Raw genomic sequence first — 27,831 nt, forward strand, 5'->3', positions numbered from 1 at the left:
AATTGATGGAGTAAAAAGAGGTAGGGGCAGGCTGAAAACAACTTGGGTAGAAACAATGAGGAAAGACTTGATAGCCAGGAACATAACAGAGAACATGACCTTGGATATGATAGAATAAAAGAAAATGATCCACGTATAAGAACCCAACTAGAACAAGCATCAGAGCCGGGTAGATTCCTTTCACCTTCTTCATGAATTTTTTCTAAAGGATTCATTTAGCCGACCCGAATTAGTTTGGAACAAAGGCTTTGTTGAGTTGAATTGAGAGTTGCCCTACTTATTTTCCTTACTAACATCATTTTTATGTTTTCTTCGTAGGCAAACCTTATGGGCATGTTTGGTTCGTTCTTGAGAAACCCTCTTTGAGCCTGCTTATGCCACATCTATGTAATTGGAATGCTGCTGAGAACACCTTGATCAAATGATTCTAGGTCCTTGATTCATTTTCTTTTCAACCAACAAAAGCTAAACGGTTGATTTTTGCAATTCTCTAACTCACATATGGGACCAAGATCATGTGGGTCACCTGGTGATGTTCTACAAGATCAATGGTCTTGATTCGTGTGGGCCCCTGATTAATCACCACTATTGATCCCAACAGTATTGTCTGCCTAGTCATTTTATTTTGTCCTCATCCACCCGAATATGTACACGTGACATCTTGGGTTGATGACTGTGGGGATATTGATCTTGTGGGCCACCATAAGATCAATGGTAGACTTTACTCTACAGTCTTGTGGGTCACTAAAATGATTAGAAGGAAATGATTTCAGCAGACTATATTTTGATAGTTGCACTAACTCATCCCGTCTTTTATTATTCAAAGACCTTTGCTCTGTTCACTTGCGTTCCCGGGAAAGCAAATTCCTGAAAACAGACTCCTTTTTTCTTGACAAGACATAATTCTGGTGTTCACTTGCTTTCCTGAGAAAATAACAAGCCTGGGTGGAATATGTTAAATAATGACATGGAATTGCAAAAAATGACGTGGAAATGTCTCTTTTCTCACTAGTGTGAGAAACCAAATCCCATTATTTTGGTCGGATTTGCTTTCCCGGGAAAACTAGTGATAAAAGGTGGGCAAGCAGTTTCTCGGGAAACATTTTCCTACATAGATCCTGCGCACGTGAACAGGCGCGGGAAATCTTTTCCTACACAGTTTCCCTGAATTTCTTTTCCTAATGCCACGTCAGAATCCCGGGAAACCTTTTCTTTTCCTTTCCCGGGAAAACAAGTGAACAGAGCCACAATGAAAATGTGCCATGTGTCCAACAAAATTCTACTTTTGATTATTTCCCTAAACTTAAGGGTTGGATTACATCATTTGTGAGGTTGTGGCAATAAACCATTTGTTAGGTCCCCTGCTCGGTGGTACTCTCGGTCTCCTTAAATAGAAAAGACAAGCTGATCTTGTGCAATTATTAAAACATAGTAGTGCCAATATTCACAAAAAGAACCAGATAACCTCAAAACCCTTCCCAAATTCACAAAATTCACACCTAGTCTCACACGCTTGTCTTCATATTACGTTACGTGTGCACGAAACTTTCGTGCATCCATCAATCCAGGCAATTTCTCGCAATCGAATGATGAAAGGAGATAGGGTTTCTTAACACGGAAGGGAAAGTGAAAACGAGAAAACTCGTGATCTATAGTTTTGTGTGGGGATCTTTTGGCTGATTCTTGTGAAGAAAAGAAGGAGGATCAGGGAAATTGTTTGGTGAGGTAGTAGTAACGGGGGGTGTGGGGAGGTAAAATTGGGGGGGTCAAAATCTGGCAAATCTAGGGTTAAGAGCGCGATCGTCGTGGAAGCAGGCGATTGCGGAGGAGGACGAGGAGGAGTGTAGACCTTGGCGTAGGAGACTTTCAATGGCTTTCTCTTTGGGTTCTTTCTTCAGGATCTCTCTTCTCCTCCTCCTCTTGGCTGCCATTACTACTGCTTGTATTACTCTCCCTATCGAAAAGGTCTGATTTCAATTCCATTTTAGGTTTTGTTTGATAATGGTGCCTTTTTTAAATTGAATTTACCCATGTTTTGAGACTTTTACACATGTTTTTATGATTATTTTTAATCAAAACATGTATAAATTCATCTTCCCAAGAACAATTAAATGATGCTGCTGGATTTTGATGCCCTTTTAAATTTTTTTTTTTGGTGGGTTGTTGGATTTTGGGGATTTGGATTCTTGGGTTGTTGGAGTTTTCTTTTCTGTTTAATTGTCTGGGTTTTTAATTGAGGGATCAATAGGACAATTGCTATTTAGATAACCTTTGTTAGTCTTTTAATTAGAATGCTAATTTTTTTCCCCCTCCTTTTCTATTTGTCCTCTTTAGTATTTTTAATTCGCTTTCAATGTCTATCTTTGTGGGTTTCTGTCGATGAGGGTTGGGATTTTAGGGTCTGGAGTGGTGAATTGGGTCACTGGAATTATGGGATTTTGGATGATGGGTTGGTGAAAAGATAGGATGTGGGTTGATGGGGTGGAGAAGAGAAGCAAGATGTGGGACTTTGCAAATGATCCATCTCCCTCTCGAGACACATCACGCAGTGGTAAATGATGATAACAATGTGACTTTGCAAATGACTAACCCATTGTCAAAATCTTGTTTAAGAAAGTACTCCAAGCAAACACACAAACTTTGAGGAGAGTAGGAGTCCTTCAAAACCTGTGAGCTGGCGAGGAAGGTGCCCCTTACATGAGAGGCTGATAGAAAGCATGGACTAGGAAGGCGCAGCTTGCACGAGAGGTTCATAGAAAGAATGGACTGAAAATACCCTGTCACGATTCCAAATCCGTATTCTCTTATCCTTCCCTTCCCTCTTAATGAATGTCGAGTCAACAATATCCATTAATGAAACCACCTTCTGCATCTCTCCATCAAGGAGATTCTTACATAACTCAACCTTCCGGTCCACCCTGTCGTTGTGATTGAAAGACTCTTTAACGTGATCTCCTTCTGCTTCGTCACTGGAAAAAGGTCCAACAATGAGTATTTCAAAGGCAACTCATTGCACCATTTTTTTCAAAAAAAAAAAAAAAAAAAAAAAAACTCGTTGCACCATGTGTCCAACTAGAACCGCACTTCATCACCTTTGCAAACCTTATATCGCATCCTTCTGACGAATATTCATAATGTCTCTCTAGACTATGACACCCTGATTTCCACAGCCGTGATTCCCATAGCCGTCTGTCAAACCACCAAAACATACCCTGTACTTATCCCCTCTATCACCTTCCTCCAAGGATGAGATCTATCCTCTTCAAATCTTCACCGCCACTTTCAAAACCCCTTTTTATGCCTCCCACCGTACAAAGGAAGACCCAAATATCTGATGGGGAAATGCTCCACTCTGCAAGCAAGCATGCTGGCGATCTGAATTCTTTCCAGTCTTCTTGATGCTAGTTTTGGGCTGTTATGATTTCTTTAATCTTTTTATCCAGCAACTATTTGAAACCAAGTGCAGATTTATTTCTTATTTTTTCTCCAGCAACAATTTATATCCCCATGTTTTCCCATTATTACTATTTTTCTTCAGCAGCTTTTCCTTTTTTCTAGTTTTTGGTTTCTCTCTTTATCTTTCTCTTGGATTAGTTGGGAGTTTCCTCCATGATATCTTCTAGATTGATGTTTATTTTTTCTAATTTTTTATTTGCACTCTTAACCTGCTTGTTGAATTATAAGAGACTAGGAAAATGCACGTGCGTTGCACGTGGGTCCCAAATATCAGTTCAAATAGTGTAAAATGAAGGGCAATCTAATATTGGAGTTGATTAAAAGGAACAACTACCTAGGATCTATTCATATAATAGGGAAAACAGTATTACTTTACCTTTTACCGAAATTTTCATCTGAAACCGAAACATCCACATTTCCAAGACGATCGAAACTTAAATTGAAATTTAAAATCTTGCTCTTAAGCATGGTTTGAAATTTCGACCGAAATCTAATCCGGTCAACCCGAAATGGTATGAAATTTCTAATGAAATTTCGTTTTGCCTTGAAATTTTGTTTCGAAATTTAACCGAATTTTCAAAATTTCAATCGAAATTTCATTTCCCCCCGAAATCCCGTTCTGAAATTTAAGGAATATCCCAAAAAAATATGGATTTTATCCCCTATTTAATATTATCTTGAAATTTCGGCCAAAATTACTGAAATTTTGACCGAGTTAAAGTATCTTTTAAATTGATTTTTATGGATTTCGCGGATTTCGCCTAAAATCCGAGTAAATCAATGAATGACTATTTTTCTCGTATAGAATTTGACAGAAATTTCGGCTGAAATTTTAGGATAATATTAAATAATTATTAATATTATTTAATATTATCCTAGCCCTCCAATCGATATAGGCTGATCCTAGCCCTCCAATCAATAGAGGTTTCCATAATTGTTGTTCCTCTTGAGGTACCTGGAATCCGTCAATGTTTTGCAAGTGTCCTGCATGAGTAATATAAAGTAGTTGTTTTGTCATTGTCATATGTCTTTACCTCTTCTTTATATTTTTTTTTCGTAATTGTCATAGCAGGTACCCGTGTTGGTACTTTTCGTATGTAGATTACTATTTTACCCTAAAGAAAGTAGTTAATATCATAACTTATTATTCAATAGAATAGGCATAATACAGCTGGGATATAGATGGGATTTTTGGCAAAGGGTGGAAGAACTTAACCCACGATTCCGCCTTTATATATAGTAGTTAGATTCCTTCTCTCTCTCTCTCTCTGTGAAAGTTTTGATTTGTATAATGTTGGTTACTGCAGTAACATGGGGAACCATATTGCTGCAGTAGCTTTAAGTGATTGGTTATTTGAATTAAGAAGTGACTTTTATGCTGAGATGTGCTGGAAATTTTAGTATGTTTAGAAAAGCAGAGCCGAATTGTAGAAATAACTCATAGATTCCTACTCAGCTTTGAATGTCATAGACCTACTCATTTTCTTGTCCATATTCTACTGTACTAAATTGAAATACTTGCGCAGATTCTGAAGGACTTTTTGCTTTGGATTCAGCAAAGCCTTGGGCCATGGGGCCCTCTTGTGTTGTAAGTGGCAAATGCTATGCTTTTTAATTCTTAGGCTTCAATGGTTTGTTGCAGCAACTTTTTAATTTATTTCTTGCGTATATCCAGTGCTCGCTTGCTGTTGACTTCTTTTCTTTTCTTTTTTTTAATTTATTTTTGGTATGGGATATCTTTTCATTTTCAGCTAGCAATCAATATCCTCCTCTCCAGGTTTGCAGGTTTTTGCATGCTGTGTAGTTTCATGTTGACGGTTCCTCTTCACCACATATTGCATATGGTTGTAATTACTAATTAGTTCAGGATTGGATTAACCATATCATATCATTGATATTGCCGAGTTTATGATGATGTGCACTTGGCATCTCGTGCACTTTTTTGCCCGTTTCTTTTCAGTGAGTTCTTGTAAACCAAATTATGCTCCAGTATTTGCTGGGGAATAGACAATTCTGTTGAAACAAGGGTTTTTTTCTTCTTATTTTGTTCTTATTTTGTTGAATGATTGAATGCATTTTTTTTGTTGATTGTAAGTTGGAATTTTAGACACCACTTTTAGCACTACAATGTCTATTCTTGTTTTTTCTCAAGGAAGCTAAAATATGGCATTTACTTTGGATGGAAGTAAAATGTCTTGGATGTAACTGGACTGATTGAATTTTAAGAGAAGAATTTATTTCTTGTGATTAATTTATTCCCACATTCCTAAGGCCCTGTTCGTTTCAGATTATGACAACCGATTGTCGGCCCTAAACCTATTATTGGACTCAAAATTACATTTAAATTTGAGTCCAATAATAGGTTTAAGGCTGACAATCGGTTGTCATATCTGAAATAAACAGGGCCTAAGACTGATTCGAGGATTATGGCTGTAGATAAATCAAATTGTCGCTTCTCACATGTTGAAGCAGCAGCCAAGTTAAACATTCACAAATTTGTCTTTTTGCACTTTTAGTAGATGTCAAGGGTATTTCATAATTTTTCTTGTAGTATGGTTCAATTTGACACTCATTTGAAAAAAAGAAATAAATACAAGAAGAAAAAGTCGCAACTTTCATTCTATTTTATTAAGCTTAAAATGAAAATGAATATGTACAATAATCCGGTGGATGAGATCTACTTGTCCCTAAAACAGAAAAAGATGACCCCTTCTTACTGAGCATTACCGATAAATATTCATTTTTTTATACGTTAGGTTTCATATAAATATAATTCTTTTATTATATGAAATCAAAAAGAAGAAATGGCAAGAGAAATTGTCTCTAGATATAGGAAATAACGATGTGGAAAACAAGACAAGGATTCCCTACAATGAGACTGTACAACAATTGAAAGGGATGTAGCGCAGCTTGGTAGCACGTTTGTTTTGGTTACAAAATGTCACAGGTTCAAATCCTGTCATCCCTACCTATTACTTCTCCTATGGGCAGTAACGAGGGATCAATTGAGATCGATTTACATTGGATTGGACTGGACATAGTTTTGCATTTTATGATACTACATGCATGCAAGATGTATTGGGGGTACAAAAAGAATCCCTTTTGTTACAGTTGTACCCATCAGGAAAAGATTCACTTGATTTATATGATACATGGACCAATCCGACATAGATCCAAGATACTCAGCTAGTCCTATCTTTCCCTCTTCTCTTCTGGCTGAAAGGATAAAATCTCCTGGGTCATTTTGAGTCTTCCCCCACTCCTGACCATCTAAACGATGATCTTGGGAGCTTGCCTGCTGACAGTTATAATTAAGATATCAGCAGCTGGACCTGGCTGATTATATGTAAATAGCAATTTGTATATACTTTTACTATTCAAATAATTATGGGAAATTACACTTACACCCCCTCAACTCTCTGACACTTTTAAGTTAGACCCCTCTACTTTCAAAGTCATCAACGACACCCCATGGCTTTCCTATGGGACTTTTTAACGTGACAGAGTGGACGGAAATGCCCATCAGTTATATTTAGATGGGTAGAAAAGTCAGGGGGTGTTGTTGATGACTTTGAATCTAGAGGGGTACATCTTAAAAATGTCAGAAAGTTGAGGGGTGTAAGTGTAATTTTCCCTTAAATTAAAATTTGCCCCAGTGAACAAGCATTTGGGATTACTAATGCCTAACACAACAATATGTAAACCTCAGAGATAGAGGTGAAGCCTTCTTAACTTACATGGCCAAATTTGTACCTAGAAATATGTGCGTGAGCTTAGTAATTTTAGGAAATTTGAAAGCTAAGATGGTCAAGAAATGACCTATAAGGTCAGCATGAACTTAAGCAGTGTTGTTCACTAAACCTAGAATAACTTTGCTTCTTAAACTGTGGTCTAATGGCCTAGCCTATCCTAATTTGGCATTGGAGGTTGTATATTTGATGGGGACTGGTATCCCTCAGCTTATCTTGCTTGGGATTAGGCTCCCCCTCCCCTCCCTCTTTTTATTCCTAAATTATCTCTCCTTCCATTAACATCAATTCATCAATGTTAGCACACCAATGTCCTAACCAGCCCGGTTAATAGGACTTCCATTGGATCATAGCCACTATTTCCATGAGCAACCAGGTTGGTGCCTAGGAGGCTAGGACGTCAGTCGGTCTTCTTTCGTTTTTATTGAAACTTGCTGCCATTCAAAAAAAAAAAAAAAGACCAAAAAAAGTATCCATGAAGTATCTGCCACGAATTTTGGTATTGTATCAACTTGCTGCCATTCAAAAAAAAAAAAAAAGACCAAAAAAAGTATCCATGAAGTATCTGCCACGAATTTTGGTATTGTATCATGTTGGACATGATACCTTGGAATTAGTGTTTAAAACTCGTTGGCCTGACTAGGAACTCGCCCGAGTCGACTCCCTTTTACCTTGGTCGCATTCTGCATTTTGCCCTACATAGTCAATAAAAACTCCTTTGACTCCCGAGTTATCACCGCGTCAACCGCGTTCTTGTCCGCGTTCATGCCGAGTTGACAAGGATTTTTCTTGGCCGCATTCCGCGTCACATCCGCGGTTTTTAAGCACTACTTGGGACTACTCAAGTATCTAGGTGCAATAGTATGGATTCCTCAGCATTGTCAAGCGAGATGCAGTCGCGGCGGTGATTTCGGGGGAGTGTAGACAGACAAGGATATTTGGTTGTGTAATACTGGGCAAGACTAGGATAGATTTGCTTCAGAATTAGTGGAGGTCTGGACACGACCTTGGTATTCTCTGGTGAAGCTCAAACCCTCTTAGTCGAGCGAGATGGGAGAGCGATGGAGGGAGAGGTGTTAGAGAAAGTATCACTGTGTTGTGATATCTTGCGGGGCTCTTCTTCTTCTTTTGGTTTGTTTCCACAATGATTGACCTCGAGGTGTGATAGGGTAAAGGTCACGCCTTTGAAATGTAAATAATATCCTTCAACCAATTTTTTTTAAAAAAAAAAACGAAGAAATCCTTCAACCATGTCTTTCATTGCCGTCTCATATCAAATAAATAGTTTTTCCTTAGCTCCTAGTGAGAGGACATGCCGGCATACTCCATATGTTTTTCTTGATTTGTGGACACGGACACGGAGTGTCGGACACGGCAAACTCTCAAAATTTAGAAACGGGGACACAACTAAAATATAAATCATGACTTGTGGGCACAGATTCATGTGCCGAGTTTCGACACATAGTGGCACACTCATACACGTACATACATATAAAGTTACCGACACTTCTAGCAGTACATTTAAAAGTGTCTAAAGGAGTGTCGACACGTGTGGACATGGGTGTCGTGTCGGACACGACACAACATGTTTGTCTGCAATAAATTCAAAGTGTCGGGCAAATCACAGGTTTTCCTTCTCTCTACTTTTCTTAATTCTTTTTACATAAATTTCTTTTACTACACATGTTACTGACTATCCCTCCACCTGGTCGTGGTTAGCTTGAGTGAGTGATCGATCTAATGAGTTTCTTATTGATTCGGGTGAGTCAAGCAAGTTTCTGATTGATGTGGTAGGGATCGTGTTTCCAAAGTGGGAAGCGAGTGCGAGAAGTGATGCGGGAAACAAGGTTAGGAAGCGAAAAGCTCTAAGGAAAAATAATTCCTTAATATTCCTTTCGAGCTGATTAGAATTACAGGTTTTAAGGATATATAGTTTTTCTTGTTTTTTTTTTCATGTGGATTTAATGTCTAAGTATTTTAAAAAAATCCAAATAAATTATATTTGAAACTTTAGATGAATTATTTAAGTTTTAAATACACTATTTTTTCGCATAAACTCCAACATTGTCAGAAAGGGAGAACACTGTTTTGAGAAAAAAAATCCCCTAAATAGAAAACGTGTAGGAAGCGCACTTCCACTAAATTTGGGGAGCAAGAAGAATTTAGTTTCCGAGGCAAGCTTTCCACCAACTAAGAAGCTTTCGGTTATGGACAAAACCATCTACACTGCGATGAGTCAATGGTTGACCCAATGAGTTTTGGGCATTGGTTGTAGGATATTAAACATTCAGTTAGAACATTCACATGCATATGCTAATTCAGTTCTTTCTTCTTTGAGAATTGGAATATGACGCCTTCTGCGCACTTTTGCTAATTTTAATTGTAATTCTTGCAGGGCTATTGGTTACATTCCTTTAACAGTTCTGGCAGTTCCGGCTTCAATTCTTACTGTAAGCATGGGATTCTTTGTCCTGATTCATATTTGTCTGTAACAGACCATGAATTAATGAATATTGTGAAAGATAATGAAATCGTATATGTTTCTAATCTATTATTGCTTTTGGTTGGTGAATTTATTTAGAATCTTGAGTGTTCTACTTACTGTTGCTTACTGCAGCCCGGGTTATGCCGCTTTTGTCCTTTTTGTGTAAGACTAGTTTTTGTATTCTATCTCTCAGATGTCCCATGATTTTGAATCTCAAATCTGTTGCCTTCCTGCACACATTTGTCATCCATGAAATTTATTGCAAAGCCATGCAATAAATTAAATGAATCATACCGCTTCATAAATTTATTTGTTTCTGTGACTTAAAGGCCTCCACTTCCAGTTCTGATGCTCTGTTCTTTTCCCTAAGGTAATTTGGTTACATGGTTGAGCCATTATATTTGTGGAGGTCTTGCTGACTTAATCTAGGCTGCTCAGATTTGTTGACGTGGTAATAGCCTGAGCCTGAGTATCAACCTAGCACAAGTTCTACTGAACTAGCTCAAATTGTCGAAGTAATGGGCCTTGGGATGCCTTAATTTTCTTTTTCTGGTATTGGAAGTGTATCAGACACCTCAAATCAAAGATGTGCTGATAACACCCCCTCGCGCGCGCGCGCACACACACACACACACACAAAACATACACACACACACACAGAGTACAAAGTGACACCAGACACCTCCAAAGGTCTAGAATAAAGTCCAAAAGAATCAAGTGAAAAGGAAAAAATTATAATAAATCATAGTAAACCCAAAGTCAATAAGATCTATGACAGATATTAATTGACTTCACATGTAGCAAAGTGTCGATTGCCTGTTTCTTACTTGACTGGGTAAATTGTCTACTAAGCAAATATTTTTAAAAAAGGTATGAAACATATAATATTTGTCTACCTGTAAGTGTTGCAAATTGCTGATATGCATTATTTAGTAAAGTAAAAAATGTCGATTGCTTGATCCAAGATAAATTGTCCGATCCATCTCAATATTAGCTGAAACGATGAAAACTGTGTTGGACAATGTTTCATGGATGCATACATGAGCTGTCTGATACAACGGCCTAAATACAGGAGATGAATTTGCCAACTTACCTCGCAAAAGAGGGGGTGGTCAAGTTGGGAGTACAAGTAACATTAAATGGAATGGCAAACGGGAGATCATCATGAATCTTGGGATGCTATTGTTTGTATTAGCTTCAGCTGGGTGCTGTCCAGTAAGTGCAGGGCCAGAATTAAAGCATTCTTGGTGTTCTCTTCCGAGGTCGTAATTCGGAATTTTCTTTTTATTTTGTTGCATTTGGCTGCTGTTTGAGCTGGGAGGTTTGGAGTCCAGGTAGCATGTGTGCATGTAAGGGATTGACAAGGGTCTTGTAATTGCATGGTGGGATGACTCGTCCCCATGGATGTAATTCTGAGGTTGTTTCTTTATAAAATTTTATTACCTTTAAAAAAATGCACATACAGAAGCTTTGTGGAGACTGTTGTACACAAAACTTATCTTTTTTTATTGAAACATATCTGAAAAAAATACGCATGAGTACCATAACACTTTAAAGAAAGTTGATCAAATTTCCTCGTACTTCCAAGTCGACGAGTGTATCTAGAATGCATTTTGGCTCTGCATGATGTGTCATGGGCCCTCCCTATTTGGAAATATTTAGGACCTACCCACTTCTGAAGTGCAGGAGACAGGATTAGATGCAGTGCTGAAAAATTGAGTAAAATGATAAAACATCTTTGTTTAGTTTTGACAAATGGCATCACTTTGGTTATGCTATGTCTGCAACCTCTTGATATGTTAACCTATCGTTTGTTATATTTATGACCCCAATCCTCAAAACGGTTGTTCCGCAAGTTAGAGAAGAATGTTTGTTTATTATGGAGTGGAGAAAAATAAGGAAAGAAAGTAGCATTCTAGCCTTATATTTACCATTAAATTGCTGCTGACTCTTTATATTTATTATGTGTAACTGAAGAGAAGCTTTCTATGTAATTGATGCTTTCATTCTGGACATATGCCCAAGTCCCAAGGTTTGCGTTCTTGATTTCAGTTCTGTTTTTTGACTCAAGTTTTTCCTGTAATTTCCATTCCACCAACTCTACTTTCCATCCTAAGATAGTAACGTGGGTTATCCAAGTTCAAACCCTATTTTCGTGATGTATTCTAAATCTTCATTCTTGGAAGATACTCTCAATAGCGAATCTCTTGCTTTTAGGGCTTCTGGTTCACCATCACCTTGATCTTCTACCGCTCCCCAATGAATGTTGTCACGGTAGGTGCAATATTGATGTATGATTAATGCCAAGGAATCACTAATTAAACAGCTCTGATATCAAGTTGATGTATGACAGCATTGACAGGTATAGAAAGATCCCTATTCATGTAGCTCTGACACCAATTTCATGTTGGAGGGCCGACTGAACACACTACGTTAAAGTTCTGGAATCAAATCTGTAGTAATTATGGTATTGGTGAAGGTCTAGCTATGTGAAACAAAACTGCTGCAGAATTTTAAAGGGGACTGTACCATTCAAAAGTTTTTTTTTATTTTTTTTTTATTTTTTATTTTTTATTTTTAAAGGGGACCGTAATGGACTTTTGCAGGTAATAAGTGGTGTTTTTGGGAAATAGCTTGTAGAAAAGTCCTAACAGTCGATAGGAATGGCTTCTAGAAGGTTTCATTTACTTTTAAAGAATTAAGATCGAAGATAATGATTGACAGGGTTTAGTGGACTGATAGTACAACTTAACGATGGAGTAGTCTAAGAAAGTGAATTGTTATAACACAGTCAGCTGACACTGGGTCAGTGACATTCTAGGAGGATGAATCTGAAACCTTATTGTTCAGCGAAAATATTGGGCCTTCATAAATGAGGACTTCTCTGTCATAATTAAGAGTTCATAGTCATTGAGATTAAAATAACTGGGAAGTTCACAAAAGAAAAAGACAGAAATCCTATTTCGACGTTTTCCTTGGTGGTTCCTCCCTCCTTTTTATTTATTTGGTGGTTACCTTCCTCTTCATTCATTTATTTGTGTGTGTGTTTCCGATATTTAGAGGGAAGCCAACCATGTTCTGGACAAAGTTTGTCTACCCCGATGTTTCCTTTCCGGTGTTAGAGATTTCATCTGGCTTGCTGGACTGTTTGCTTATCGTTCCTCCCATTTCACCATTTATTCTGAATCTAGTTCTTGTTTCTTTTTCAGTATCTACCATTTCGTACCTATAAAATGATGACAGGGCCTACTACTAAGAACATTATAATAATTCATTAACCGCTCTAAAAACTAGTATGTATATAAGATCCCATTGATTTCAAGTGCCATTCTTTCTTGCAACTTAATATTTCAAGTAACATGGATGTATACAAGATCTCATTGATTTCAAGTGCCATTCTTTCTATCAACTTATTATTTCATGTAATTGCAAGTTGTATATTCATGAGGTAGTTATTAGTTTCTGATACTATTTATTTTTTGTCTCCCATGCACCGCTTTATAATTCTTGTATGCTACTCCATTCATGTATTAACAGCGGATTTTCTGGTCACTGATAATTTGAGTGAAGTTAAACTTATTTTGTTCGCATCCATTTTCTATTTGGTTAGTGGTAATTTAAGTAGTATCTGTTGTGAATATTCCAGCTTGGAGGTGGTTATCTATTTGGGTTGCCCATAGGCTTCGTTGCTGATTCTATCGGTGCTACTATTGGTGCGACAGCTGCATTCCTTCTTGGTAGAACAGTAAGTTTCTATGTCTTTGGATGTTTAAAAATAATTCTAGATTTGGTTACAAAAGAACACCACCCTCCTCTTTCTGGCATAAGCATTTGGGATGTCTACCAATCAGTTTTCCTGCATCTTGGAAATTTTCACTTTCCAAAAGCAAGGATAAATGTTTTTGTTGTGAACATATGGACAGTAAGGGCCACTTCATGTGACTGCCTACCACATATTTTTTATATATTCTCATAGTTTCATACTCGTAATTGTTGTTGGATAAGTTTTCTTTTCTCTGGCTAATGTTTTCAATCTCTGTCATGTATGTGTATTCCAAGCTTATCTATCTGGTTGTGAATCTTTGACTATGCACCCTATTTTCTGATTATTTATCCTAACCTTTGTCTCCTTAACATGTGTAATTGCTCGCCTGATTACCTCATTTTTTAAAAGAGGATTACCTCATTTATTTATTTATATATCTATTCAGATGCTATTCTTTTGATCAAAACTGGAGCCTGAAAGTTTTCTCTAGGCCTTGATGTGGGGTTTTCTATTCAAAATGAGCTAAAAAGGCTTGCTTTGGAACCTATGAAACACATAAATGAAAACCTTCCATGTAAACTAATAGCTCACAAGTATAGGTAATGTTGGGTGGCTCTCATTTGGCTGTTTCTTTGGATATATTCTCTTCGGCTGTTTGGCTTTGATTCCTTGGGCGTGGGTGTGAAATTGATCATCTTTTCGAGGTTGTTAATAGAAATGTACAAACTTGGGCATGACATGGGCAGTCCAAGGTTCACCATCGGCAGTTCTGTTCTTGGGATTTCAAGTTTAACTCCTAAATGTGAGAAATGAATGCAAATACTGTAGCTTAAAACTAAGGATTTGAAATTATAAACCAGGAATGTTCCTTTTCTTTTGTTTTGTTTTTTTCATTGGCGTTGAATGTTGTCAAATGTTATTCTAGTGGTACATACATTGACTTGAATGTTATTATTTAATCTCGTAGCCTTTAGGAATTAAACAGCGGGAAAGTCAGTTGATACATATCCAGCCCGTAATTCTTTGCTAGTTCAGCTGAGGCATACTGGTTCTTCCTGTAGATGGCTCAAACATTTTGAAGAAAGGCTATGTGTATCCCACACAAAGAACTTGTCGTATGATCACAGGGAAATATCTTAAGCAGATATTATTGTGTTCCATAACAGAAGTAGCTTAACCTATAAATGGGTGACCTTTTAAAACAAGAGAAAAAACCTATAAATGGGTGACTGACTGACAGATTACAGTGCAGTTTGCCAAACTAGTTTCTGAAACTATCATTTACTTGAGTACTTGGTTGGTATAATGATTCTGGTGTTGCCAGGGGTCTTCTACTTTCAGTCACCTCGTCCTGTTTTGGTGCTTGATTTCTGGGCCTAGAACCATCGTATTTTATATCATATTCTACCTTGCCAATAAGTTTGGAGTTCAGGTTACTCTTTACTGCTAAGTGCAAGCCTTTTTTTTTTCTGACCAAGTAACATTTTGCAAAACACAAAGAAAGATGCAACCAAGGCCAAAGCCATAGCACAAAAGAAATAAAGAAAAAGAACCAAAATTACAAAATAGGCATCTCATGTCACACCTTGATTTCGGAGTAATCAACACCAAAATTGGTGAGGGAATCTTCCCTTGCATTTTCTTCTCTATTGACATATGTGAAAGAAAGCTTGGAAACGGCTGACAACAACTTATTCATCTCGAAACATATCTTCTCAATCAGCAATGCTAAATTTTTTATGCACTTTTTTTTCCGCATGTGTGTTTCTTGTCCTTATTATTCTTGTCACTATTGTTAGTACTATTATTGCTATTGTTTTTCTATTTGCTTCTTTTCCCATCATTGGCTAGTAATGCATTCATATTCCAAAAGGCCTCTTTTAGTAGTGTGAATCACCTTTGTGGACAACAGAAAATCAGGTTTATTACTTCGAATATTCTTGGTGATAATTAAAAGATTCTGTATGGCATCATTTACAAATTCGCAGATAACCTTACTTTGTTACGGTGGTGCAGATTGGGAGGTCATATGTTATTTCTAAGTTGAAAGATTATCCACAGTTTCAAGCAGTTGCTATTGCAATTCAGAGATCTGGCTTTAAGGTTTGGATACCTAATATCTCAAATTACTCAATTATCTACTGCAAGATATTTAAATCCTTGAGTAATATGCTGCTCGTTTTTTCTCGTTCCACAGATTGTGTTACTGCTTCGGTTTGTTCCTTTACTTCCATTTAACATGTTGAATTACCTCCTGTCTGTGACTCCTGTTGGCATTGGAGAATACATGGCGGCTTCCTGGCTCGGAATGATGGTATATTTTCAACTTGGTTATTTGATTACTTGTTGGACATGCTAATTACTCATGTAATCACATAATTTTTTAAAATTAGCATGTCTTATATTAGCCGTTGTTTGTTACTATTGAATAGGAACATATTATGCCTTTGATAAAATTTACTGAGATCTCAATGTTTCTTTGCAACATATTTGATTAATTAACATTCAAATTGAAAAGCATGGTATCTTCACATCCATGTGTACTCTTTGTTCTTTTACATTGTTTCCATTTGTAAAAAATGTTGAGGCTCCATTTCAAAATTAAAATAAAAATAAAATGTTAAGGTTCTACGAATTTTGACTTCTAGGTAACGAATGCTTGCTAAATCTAGTAGAGAATTTGCTATAAGGCCCTTTTAGTAGTCCTTACATTTTGTCTGCATCAATTATCACGGCTTGGTTGTTTTGTGTTTCTATCATTCTAGGTGGATCAGAAGTAATTACAGTATCATGTAAAGAAACACCTTTGTAACATGCTTGGTCTCAGAGTTTAAATTTTACAATGACTTGTGTTTCTTCACCTTTGTACTAGATGGTCTAGAAATTCATTTTTTACAATTTCTTTTATAAGGAAAGTTGGAAACCATTGTGGGTTCACCAAAAGATTGACTCATCAACAAATCTTGTATGAAGGTGAACAAATTTCAAGCTTCTCAATTAAACTGAGCCAAACCTTTAAGTTTGGAATGTTGGGATGTGGTAAAATAAGATAGAGAAGATTAATGTTGTAATTGCATAAAAAGGAAGTCAAAATTTTGCCCTTGGATTTTGTTAATTGATTACACATACTATCAAGTCACTAACTGGAAATGCTAAGTTGTCCTTCGGCATAAATGCAATTATTAGTATGCCCATTGTATGAAAAGCAACTTAAAATCTAATTAAAAAAAAAAACTCTCTAAAGACAAACAGAAATAGGATACGGAGAAAGAGATGGCCCTACTCATCTTCAAGTCTTCTCTTCTCCCTTATACAAGGTTTTAAATATCGGTTTGGGTATGCATCCATAATGGTTTAACAAGACCACACACTTAATGACATGCATTGTTACGCATGTCTAGAGGAGTAATGTTCATTCTAAATTGGAAATGTATACAACACACACACATACTTCAAATAAACACAAAATGTAGAAAATAAGCCACTCCATTCATTAGTCTCGTAAATAAAGTACAATATGATGGCGGAGCACAATATAATTATGGAAACTTAAAATTTTTTCTAAGAAAAATAAATAAAATAATTAATTTTAGAAATGAAAAAAATTCTGACTCTATTAGTATGTTGATCAGTAAGAATTACTCGCATGTAAAAAATTAGAAAATAAAAACAATGAAAAAACTTTAAAATGTAGTTTTCTCTATTTTAAAGTATTTTCTAACAAAAATAAATAACATAATTAAAATTTAAAATTCCAGAACTCACATATAATAAAATTAAAAGCTAATATGCATGTGATTAGTTTTTATTTGAAAATATTCTTTTTTTCCCAATATCAAAATCACATGCCCATGTAAAATGCAAATATGTGCACTAATCCATGTGCAAATGCATCAAATCAACAATTAGTCGATGCATTTGCACCATAATTGAAGAAAGAAGCAAAAAAAAAAAAAAAAAAAAAAGCATTTACCAAGCAAATGTATGAAATCCTAAGCTTTTCTGTATGTAATTACTAATTAGGCCAAAAGTGACATGTCGAGCGAAGTTCCGTAATTTACATGCTAAAGTGGTAGCATTTTGGTCGACATGACCAAAACATTACCGGAATTTATGCATGTCGACTGAAGGATTTAGTTTCGGTGGGAATGGATGATGAAACATGTCGGCTGTTTCATGTTGGTTTTGGCCAACATTTAGAACCATTACCTTTTACAATATATTATTATGATCAATTTGTTTTTCGAAAATTAAGGTCATGTGTTGTTCTTTGCTTTAATATTAGCTGTAATACTTCAAAATCATGCATGATTCATTTGCTATGCATGTCTGCGACAAGGTTTGAAGAGATTTTGGTTTAAGTGCTGATTTTGTTGTCTTCTCCTTTCTTTTTTGTGTTTTCTATTTTTCATAATATTTCATATTTAAATGATAGTTTTCATAGTTGTTGATTTTGTTTCATTCGATGCCGCTTTGGTGTTTTATTTTGAAAAAAAAATGCTGCATATGAAATTTTTTTAAAGTAGTTAAAAATTAAAAATATTAAAAAAACATAAGTAACCGTTATACCAACCAAATTTAACAAAAAGACAAATTTTATTACTTTGCCCTGAACACCTGCTAGATAGTAACCCCTGCTAGATGATCTTTTAATCTGGTAAACTTCCACCCGTTATAAGTTTGGAGGGATAGCAGTCTTCAGATAAAGGCACAATAGCCACATGAAGGCCCAACAATCCATATACCATTCTATCTTCACAAGGCGGCAAAACAATCTCATAAGTCCGCGTGCAGGTCAGCAGTCCTCATGTGAAGGCACATCAGCTAACGCGCAAGAGGACCACACTTCACCGAAGGCAGCACCGCAGATCATTCTTCACGAAAACTACTTCGCTGAACATCTTCCTCAATTTATCACTGAAGAGGAATAAATCAACTGGTACACATATATGGCACAAGGAACATAGAGAATCCCATGGGTTTTACATTCACACAAGAAAAGGAGATAACCCTAGGGTCTGCTCAACACAATATTCAAGGGAAAGGAGAAGTGAAGATAAATCCAGGGTTGCCATTCAAAAAAACAAAAAAAAGAAGATAAATCCAGGGTTTCAAGAAGAAAGCAGTGAAATCAGACAAAGGCAATGATGGATCTTATGTGATTTTGAAGTAAAAATTAAGAAGAAACTCTTGGAGAAGACCACCCAAGTTATTAGGGTTGAATTCCAATACCACAACCTGCGTGAAATACTTTATGGGCCCTAATGGAATACTTAATTAATTAGACATGATAAATAATAAGATATACATAAAGCATGTTATGTAAATACTACCTAACTATTCTAACTCTCAGCAGTTCTTATATTTCCTTTTTTTTTTCTTTTGAGAAATTTATGCTAAATTTAGTTTTCAGTTATCTAAATTGCGCTTGTGTAAAATGCTTAGAAGCACGAAGCGGGTGCTGGAGCGGGTGCGGGGAAGCGTGGGGTCTAAAAGAGTCTAAGTTTGGGAGCGTCGTGAGAGCGTGCATGTAATATTTTCTGTATATATCTTTCAAAATTCAAGTACATTAAAAATAATAGTTTCTAACCATTTTCATATGTATCTTTCTAAATTTAAGTACATCTAAAAGCTAATTTCTAATCATCTTCACCATCTTCATTTGTGTGCACTCGTTCCTCGTGCCTTCTGAAGATGTACAAGCATTTGTGCTTGCTCCAATGAAGTACTTTGAAGAGTTGGAGGAGTTTGATATAAGGAAGTTGGTGATGGTGGGAATCGTGGGACTTAGAGTAATAGAAGCAGGAAGCGTCATTAGAGCGGTTTCTGTCTCTCTGGGATCGCGCTCCCTGGAAGCTTCTTCCTAAGGAGCGCCGAATCGAGGTTCCGAGGTGGGAGCGGCATCCCGAGAGGCGGTTCCTGCTTCTAAGGTAAAATGTTCAACTAATGAACTAATTCTTGTTGTCCTTACATAGTGGTTAGGACCAAGGTTTTAAATTTCGGTTTCGGTACTGATTTCGGACCCCACCGAAATCCGAAATTTGGTAATAGTTAAAAAATATTATTTAATTAATTTCGAAATATTCCGAAATTTGGGCCGAAATTTTGTAATCTTTATATATATATATATATATATATATATATATATATATATATACATTTTCTCGAAATTTCATCCGAAATTCTGAAATTTCAGACTGAAATTCCGAAAATTCAGACCGAAATTCCGAAATTTCGGCAAATTTAGGTTTTGCTCCCGACCGAAATGCCGAAATTTAAAACCATGGTTAGGACTGCTATTTAAAAACTTCTCGGGATGATCATCGAATCACCCAAGTGGACCCAGTATTGTCTTTGCTGAGTTCTCACCCAAGCCCGAGATTTCCCTTGAGTAAATAAAAAACTTCTTTGAATTGCCCTAGCTAATGAAAAGTTGATCGCATCTATTATCGACTCACCAATTTTACTTCTTTTACCTTGTCCAAGTTCTGGCAGGAGTTCAAGTTTTTAAACACTGGTTAGAACTTAAGTTTCACAATGTTGATGTCAAGGATTTGATCCTGACTTGCCTACTAAAAAGATTGAATTTGGAACCTATATATTTATCCATAATTTCCTGATCTGTAATCTATGAATTGATTTAGGATGAGATAATCTATATGTTTTTCTTTCTTCCACACTTTTAATGTGGCTTATTGCAGATTCTTGAGCTTCATAGAGGATTTATAGTGCTTTATTGTTAATATGTTGCAATAATATACAGATAAACTATCTGCCCATGGATATTAGTGGATCTCTTGGCAATTATTAATTGATCTGCCTCTGACCACATGCTGACTTAGCTGGTTGGCTTTTCATTACAGCCAATAACCTTCGCACTAGTATATGTTGGAACAACTTTAAAAGATCTTTCTGATGTCACACATGGATGGAATGAGGTTTCAAAAACCCGTTGGGTAAGCCATTTTGCCTGCTTTTCTCGTAAATCTAATTACGCATATTCTTGTTCAGTGATTAGATTATGTCAATGTTCAATATGATGACACCCAATATCTAGTCATTAAGTCTATCTTTTTAATGGTAGTTTTGAAGTTTATTAATTGCTAGTCGTCCCTTTCTAGGATCCTTTAATCTTACATTTCCAGCTTCCAAATTCACCCAATCTCTTTTTCAACCAAAATGAATGTAGATTTTGGTTCCTCAACTGTGTCTGCAAAAAGTTATTCCTTGTAGAGTTGTTTTCTTCTTTTTTTCCAAATGATTTTTAAACGAAAGATTTATATATACATAATATATACATGCATACACAACGCGTAACTAAGGGCGCGTTCGGCAACCATCCTTCATCCCATTTTTAGGGTGCGGAGAATGGCAAAATCGAAAAATCGCTAAAATGTCGTTCGTTATCAAATTAGGTGGCCCATTTTAATCGGATCTGGCCATTCTAAAGCCAAATTTTATGGAGCCACTATTTATCGCTTCTGCAATTTGGTTGAATGAGTTTACCGTGAAAGTCCTCTAACGACCCACTCGCTGAAGCCCCCCATAACAAGTCTCCTCATTTCTCTTCGTCTTCCTCCTTCAACTCAACGACCAGCCGAAGCCCCCTCCAACTGAATCGACTCGACTGGGAAGCTGCCGTACTGTCTTGCCTCTGCCTCTTGCTGTTGGCCATCTCTCTCTCTCTCCATGGGAAAACCCTAAAATGGCATCCTTTCATTTTTTTTTCCGGATTTATCCGCAAGTAGTTGCCGTCACTGTCCCGAAACCCTAAAACATCACCTTTTGTTTTTCTGGATTTCTCCCTCCGCTCAGCCATCTCATCTCCTTCTTTTCACATTGCTGGGTGAATGTGAGAGCAAGCGGAAGGACAAGAACAGATAACTAAACATGTATTTCCAGACGAATGCTACCATAGGAAATTTTTTTCAGGGACGTTTCATTGAAGGAACACTATTACCAACTACCCAACATGATCCAGTTTGCAGCTGATTTTCATTTCTTTACTCTTTGAATGCATGTACCTTCCATTTAATCTTATTACAAGATCAGAGAACCCATCTCAATTCTCCTCTCATCTTCACTCTATCACAACCGTCTTCAATGTCTACACCACAAAAGTAAGCAGAAGATTCTGTTCTTAACCTTTTTATCTAATTTCGGTTCATCTGTAATACAATAGATTTTTGTTTTTGGGTCCCGTAATTTAAATACATTACTTTCAGCTTTCTTTTAATTTTTTTACCAAGATCTTCATTCTAGAGAAGGCTCTGTAATGGGCCTATTTGTTCTCTTCCTTTTCAGGTTATGCTACTTTGAATATTGGACCCACTTCAATTCAACAGATCAGCCATAGAAGTTGAGATAAACACCAGAAGGAATATTGGATCCACTTTAATTCAACATATCAACCATTGAAGCTGAGATAAACAAATAGACAGAATATTGGACCCACTTCAATTTAACACATCAACCATAGAAGTTGAGATAAACAGCAGACATGAACAACAGTTGATTAACTTCACCCCCAGTCATCCGTATATCTGTTATAAACTGGAAATACTTTCGTTTTTTGTCACAAACGAACATCATTCTGCTCAAAAAAACAAAAAGGCCATTCTTGGACGTTAGTTTGCCGAACACAATTCTGTTGACTAAAGCATACAAAAAAATGCGTTCTCATTCTTGATTCTAAAATGAGAATTAATAGAATGGTTGCCAAACGCGCCCTAAGTTTCCATACAATTCCTAATGGGAAAAGTAATTATTAGTCTTAATGACATCTTTTTAAGAAGAGCCTGTACGCAATGAATTCATATATTCTCCATCTTTACATTATCATCCTCAATTATAACAGTGGATTTTATCATCTTATGCTCTAGCTCTTGAGTACTGAAAAACTGTCCATCTTTACATTATCATCCTCAATTATAATTTATAACAGTGTATTTTATCATCTTATGCTCTAGCTCTTGAGTACTGAAAAACTGAGACACATCTTATGTGCTTGTTTACAACTAATAAACTAGTTAAGAATTCTCATTCATTAGATGGAGAATATTGTCAAATGTCTACAACTAATAAACAGCTATTACATACCAAAAAAAAAAAACAACAACTAATAAACTAGTTGAGACTCATTGATTAGATAAGAAGATTTCTTCATTTCTTCATTTGCCATTAAACCTATTACCATTCCAGCTAACCTGGACTTGGGTCATGGTGGTCTCTGAAATACTTGTGTATCAACTGATGCACAGTATATCAATACCAATTTTGTCTGAGATCTGGTTTTGAGAATGCTCATTTTTTTATGAAATAGGGTATCCCAACCCCATTTTAGGATGGGACTAATCCCTATGGATGCGCGCAATCACCCGTAAACCACGCGCATCGTGTTTACTACAGGGGGATTCGAACTCTCGTCACTGGGGAGCATACCTGTGACTTTAAGCCAAAGAGCCTCACCTGTCCGGTTTTTTTTTTCTTTGTATGAGTATTCTCTATATTATGCCTTGAAGAGGGCCATGCTCTTTAGCATGATATTTTGGGCCTCACTTGTCTACCATTTCACCATCAAAGCATCTTGAAAGTGAATCATATTCCATGAATATGCTATATGGTAAAGGTTGGGTGTTAGGTCATGTCCAAAAGATGTACAAACACACCTGTTACTCAATTCAATTGAAACCCCAAAGAATGATATGAATATGGTACACCTATTTCTTGATTCAATAGCTGCCCAAAGAAGTTAATATGGTACTGAAACAATGATAGATATGCAAAAAGCAGGTCCGATTACACCTATTCCTAATCTTAATGGGGAGTACCAATGCATCGGTTAACAATGCAGGAACTACATGATACATGAGTTCAGGGGTTGACTTTTATATTAGTTAAATCATCAGCCATTCAGTTGGCTTATGGATGTAAATGCAACTGCCTACTTTAACTCTATTGTAATTTCTGTGAAAGGCTTTCGGCAATGAGCTTAATGAACCAGCCAAAGTACATAAAGTAATACTAACAGGACTAGTTGGATTTCACGATCAGTGCCTGAAGACATTGAACCATTGAAACCCAATTGTAGTGCATGCCAGTGAATTTTATTGCAGTAGGCATTTCGTAACCAATGGCTAGTAAGTTCAAAATTCACGCTCAGAGACTATATGTTAGAGATCATCATGTTTGACAATGGTCTTTGTCTAGATAGGCCATGGGCCAGTAACGGGTTGGATATGTTACTTCTTTAAATATCATTGGACCTAGAATTCAAATATGAACAATCAGAGGTCTAGGTATTACATTTTTTTTTTTTTTGGTAAGTTGGGATTGAACCTCGACCTCCAGGTTGAGGGACAAAGCCTTGGACCATTGAGCTTGGCAATTGAGGTCTAAATACTACATTTAAAAGGCAGGTCCAATTATGCTCTACACATGCCGACCATGTACTTATGGATGCCATGCTGCCTTCACTCCTCTGGCACATGCCAGTAAGCTACAGGGGGTAGATGGAACCAATGTGGCTAGCTGACACCCCCCCCCCCTCCCCCTCCCCCATCTTCTTCTTCTTCTTCTTCTTCTCTCTCTCTCTCTCTCTCTCTCAAAAGCTTGGCGCTGTCACCCATGCTTCCTGTAATTACTACTTAGCCACTGTTTGGGTTCTACAGCTAATTCAATGGCCATGAGTGTCTTTTTTCCTTTGGTTGGTCAGCCAAGCATACTGTCTTGTTCTTTGTACATTTTCATTTCTAAGTTCAATCGAATACCACTAATCTTTAACTGTCATACTCAATGAGGATTTGAAGAAATGCTCTATCCTTGTCAGCTCAGCACCTGGGCTATTGCACATTCGAAGCTTGCTCCTTCCTCCATAGATGCTTCCACCTGTGGGGGCAACAATCCATGAGCATTCAACAATGATTCTTTCCATTTGGGCGAAGTGATTCCATAACAAACATAACCCTAAGGTTCTTGCCCCTCTGAGCATGGCTAGATTCCAGGGCAATTGTGCTTCTCATTTTTGGCCTACTGACTCCCACATTCTTTAAGACCTTACCTTTATAGCCTCCTACTCAGATCAAAGTACGGCGATGCCCTTTATGTCATTTTATTATTTCACAAAGAATGTTGATGCCAAACCTCACTGCCTTTCCTTCCATCAGTAACTGTTTGGTTCTGCTCTTCAGAATACCCTAGCGTCTACTTCCTTCAGCCAGCTCCTCTGCTGCAAAATGCCACTGAAAGTAGGACTTCTAAGAGAGCATCCTTTATAAGTCAATTCTGAGGCTTGCAAATATCTTAGTTCCCTGGGTTGGATAATATTCCTCCTCCTTCCAATAACCATGTCTCTCCTCAATTCACCAGCATGTTGTGATTCTTCAAAGTTATGTGCTCCCTTGAAGTTCTGGCAAGCACTTCATTCAGTCCTAGTATTGAAGTTCATATATCCGTGTATTGCACATATGCAATTCCCTTCTGTTCATGGGTCTCCTTTCAGCTTATAGTTTCTGAAAGACCATCCTCATTACGTTCTTCCATCCACCGGAACCATCAATAATCATTCTTTTCATCGAATTCACCACAGATAAAATATCATATTAGAACTTCTAATAGGAAAGAAATTTCAATTGCACAACCACTGTACATAAATGTACTAATTCATGAGCATGCTCTTTTTTTTTCTGGCCCTTCTCGCCTGATAACAGTCCATTTTCATTATCTTTCCTCTATGTTGTAGAGTATGCACAACAACTATTTGTCATCTCTGTATTAATTCTCAGATGTTCTTTTTGCCGCCATAATCTTCCAATAACATTATTTAGAGAATTCTGAAGCTTTTCCCTGCCTTTGTAACACTCCATTCCTAAGAAACTGTAATGCTGAATACATCAGGCTGTCACAGCTACTAGAGTCTTGACAAAATCTCAGTGTTCTTTCTTGTTTTCAGATATTACTTATTTGGTTTCATGTATTTCAGATTTTCCGATTAGTTTTTTAGCTTGGCTTTTTTTTTGGAATGGGATAGTTTTTTTTAGCTTAGTACCTAAGTTGACTACTATTTCTTTCATAAAGTATCTTTCGATATTGCCAATTTAACTGTATGGGTGTGCAAGCATATGAGATAGGGGTTACCATTTCGTTCAATGGCACGTGTCCGCGTCTAATTTACATAGCTTGCCAGAGGGGCAGTATAAAATTCTATGTTGGGATGTCGCTTCGACATATCTTGGTTGTTACTTGGAGAGTTGAAGGGCTCTGTAAATTTTCAAAAGAAAAATGTTGAAGGGCTTTGTGTACTGGCGAACCCACTGCATGATATTGCCATCTTTGCAATGCATGATGTCACCCTGTAAGGCTGTAACTGATGCATATACTTCCTCTCCAGCGAAGGCATCTCATACTCTATTGTTTTATTTTCTTTTCTTGGTAATTTTTCTCTAGAAGTAGAAAGCATATGAAAAACAATACTTCAATCAAATCTGGAGATAACACAAATCACCGTGAATTTGGTACGACAAATCCAAATTATTGGCTCTTTATCATGTTTTACTCTTGACACTTTTTATCATGGATGCAGGCACTTATTATATTGGGTCTTTTGGTATCTGGTAAGTGTGGATTACTGTACAATTACTTATTTCTTTTCCCTATTTGCTTATGTGGTATTTTGCTGAGTTTAATTACTGAACCCAGCACTTGATTTGACTTTCAAGAAAGTTGATGACATGGAACATGTCTCATCCTACTGATCCTAGATCAACCTCTCAACAACTTGACTTTACCTGAAGAATTATTAAACTGACCAAACTCCAAATGAAAATGTGCAAAAACTGATAATGAAGCTTTGTTTCACTCCTTAGATAAAAACATTACCACAAAAGATTGTATAAAAAAAAATTCAAAGTTTCAAAAAGAGACCTATCTTATGATTATTGAATATTGCTATTTATATAATTTCTCAAAAATTGTCAACAGCTAATTTGATTGAACTTTTGGTAGTGACTATATCTACCATTAATGCCAATCCTTTGCCCAAGATTGACTCTTCAATAACATATATCCACATAAAAATCAACCAAACTCCCATTTAGATGACCAGAACTAAAGGCCAGGCTTCAATATTACTCCAATACGAACATCGCCTGCCATGAGATTTTTGAGAAGAAACCTTTTCTGGTTTTTATATCTCATTCTTTCTTATTTGGTAAGCTGGGAGTGAACTCATGACCTTAAAGTTTTCCCATAGTGGGAAACTGCATTAGGAGTGAAATACAGAAGTTTACTGTCACATTTAATATATCTTACAACTGATTATTGTTTGAACTTTTCAAGAGAAAGAAAAAAATACTCAATATTCAATTCTACATTGAAAGACTTGATTACAAAAGAGGAGACGTGTTGGAAGTACCCACCATAATTTCCATTTACTAGACCAACTCAATCCATGTCCAAAGGACTACTCAAACATTGAAAGACTTGACTACAAAGAGACGAGCAGTGTTGGGAGAACCTACCGTAGTTTCCATCTACTAGACCAAGTTAATCCATGTTCAAATAACTAGACCCCCCGGCAAATTTGAGAGTTAAAATTTTAAACTAACCCAATTGACTGATCTACCCATTTGAAAATTCCTAATGACCAAACATTTCTTAAATTTCTGATGACGCACTCAAATGCCTTGCATTGTGCAAATTACACACAAATACAAATCTAGAATAGAAAATAAAATTAGTATATCCACAAACAAACTGTTTTCAATTAAGTATAGAAATATTCAGTGTAACAGTGGGTTTATTGTTCTTCCCATTTTATTTTATGCAGTGGTTCTTATGGTATGTGTTACAAGAGTCGCAAGGAATGCTTTGAACAAGGCATTGGCTGAAAACACAGAGATAGAGAGCCTCTTTCCCTCACCTCAGTTACCTGTCATATCTGAGCCGCCTACAGATCTCCGCCAGCCCCTCATAATCAAGATTGAACACTCTGATGACAATCAAGAAAAGTAAATCTCCCCTTCCATGTAAATTCTTTTCCTCACACCACTGATATACCCAGAAGCTTTTTATTTTAGAGGGAATACCTGATTTTTTTGTGTAAAGATGTGCTTTAAAATGTGATATCTTGTTACCGTGTATCTTAATCTCGATAATATTGGCAACAAGTATTCTGGTTCTTGCATTTTATCAACCATTTTTTTATTCTTTGGATTGATTTGGTACAATGGTTATGAAATCCTTAATCACAGGCTTACTGCATGCTTCTTTTTTTTTTTTTTTTTGGCTTCATAGATTAAAGTTTCATAATAATCAGGTCATTTCTAGTGATTAAGATGTACTAGGGATGAAGGGGTATTTTTGATAAATATAGATTT

General features: G+C 36.6%; 1 protein-coding gene across 1 annotated transcript; it reads left to right on the forward strand.

Moving 5' to 3' along the window:
* The first annotated feature begins 1,506 nt into the window (after positions 1–1,506).
* Positions 1,507–27,667, forward strand: LOC143852701 (uncharacterized). Its single transcript, XM_077362251.1, has 9 exons — positions 1,507–1,965; positions 4,983–5,044; positions 9,601–9,655; positions 13,337–13,435; positions 15,473–15,559; positions 15,654–15,770; positions 20,320–20,412; positions 26,037–26,067; positions 27,282–27,667. The coding sequence occupies exons 1-9, from the start codon at positions 1,870–1,872 to the stop codon at positions 27,464–27,466; spliced, it is 825 nt and encodes a 274-aa protein (XP_077218366.1). The 5' UTR covers positions 1,507–1,869; the 3' UTR covers positions 27,467–27,667.
* Positions 27,668–27,831: the final 164 nt, after the last annotated feature.

This window comes from Tasmannia lanceolata, unplaced genomic scaffold (assembly GCF_043159265.1).
Source record: "Tasmannia lanceolata isolate RefF3 unplaced genomic scaffold, GAP_Taslan_0.1 ptg000019l, whole genome shotgun sequence".
In the NCBI taxonomy this organism is placed as follows: Eukaryota; Viridiplantae; Streptophyta; class Magnoliopsida; order Canellales; family Winteraceae; genus Tasmannia; species Tasmannia lanceolata.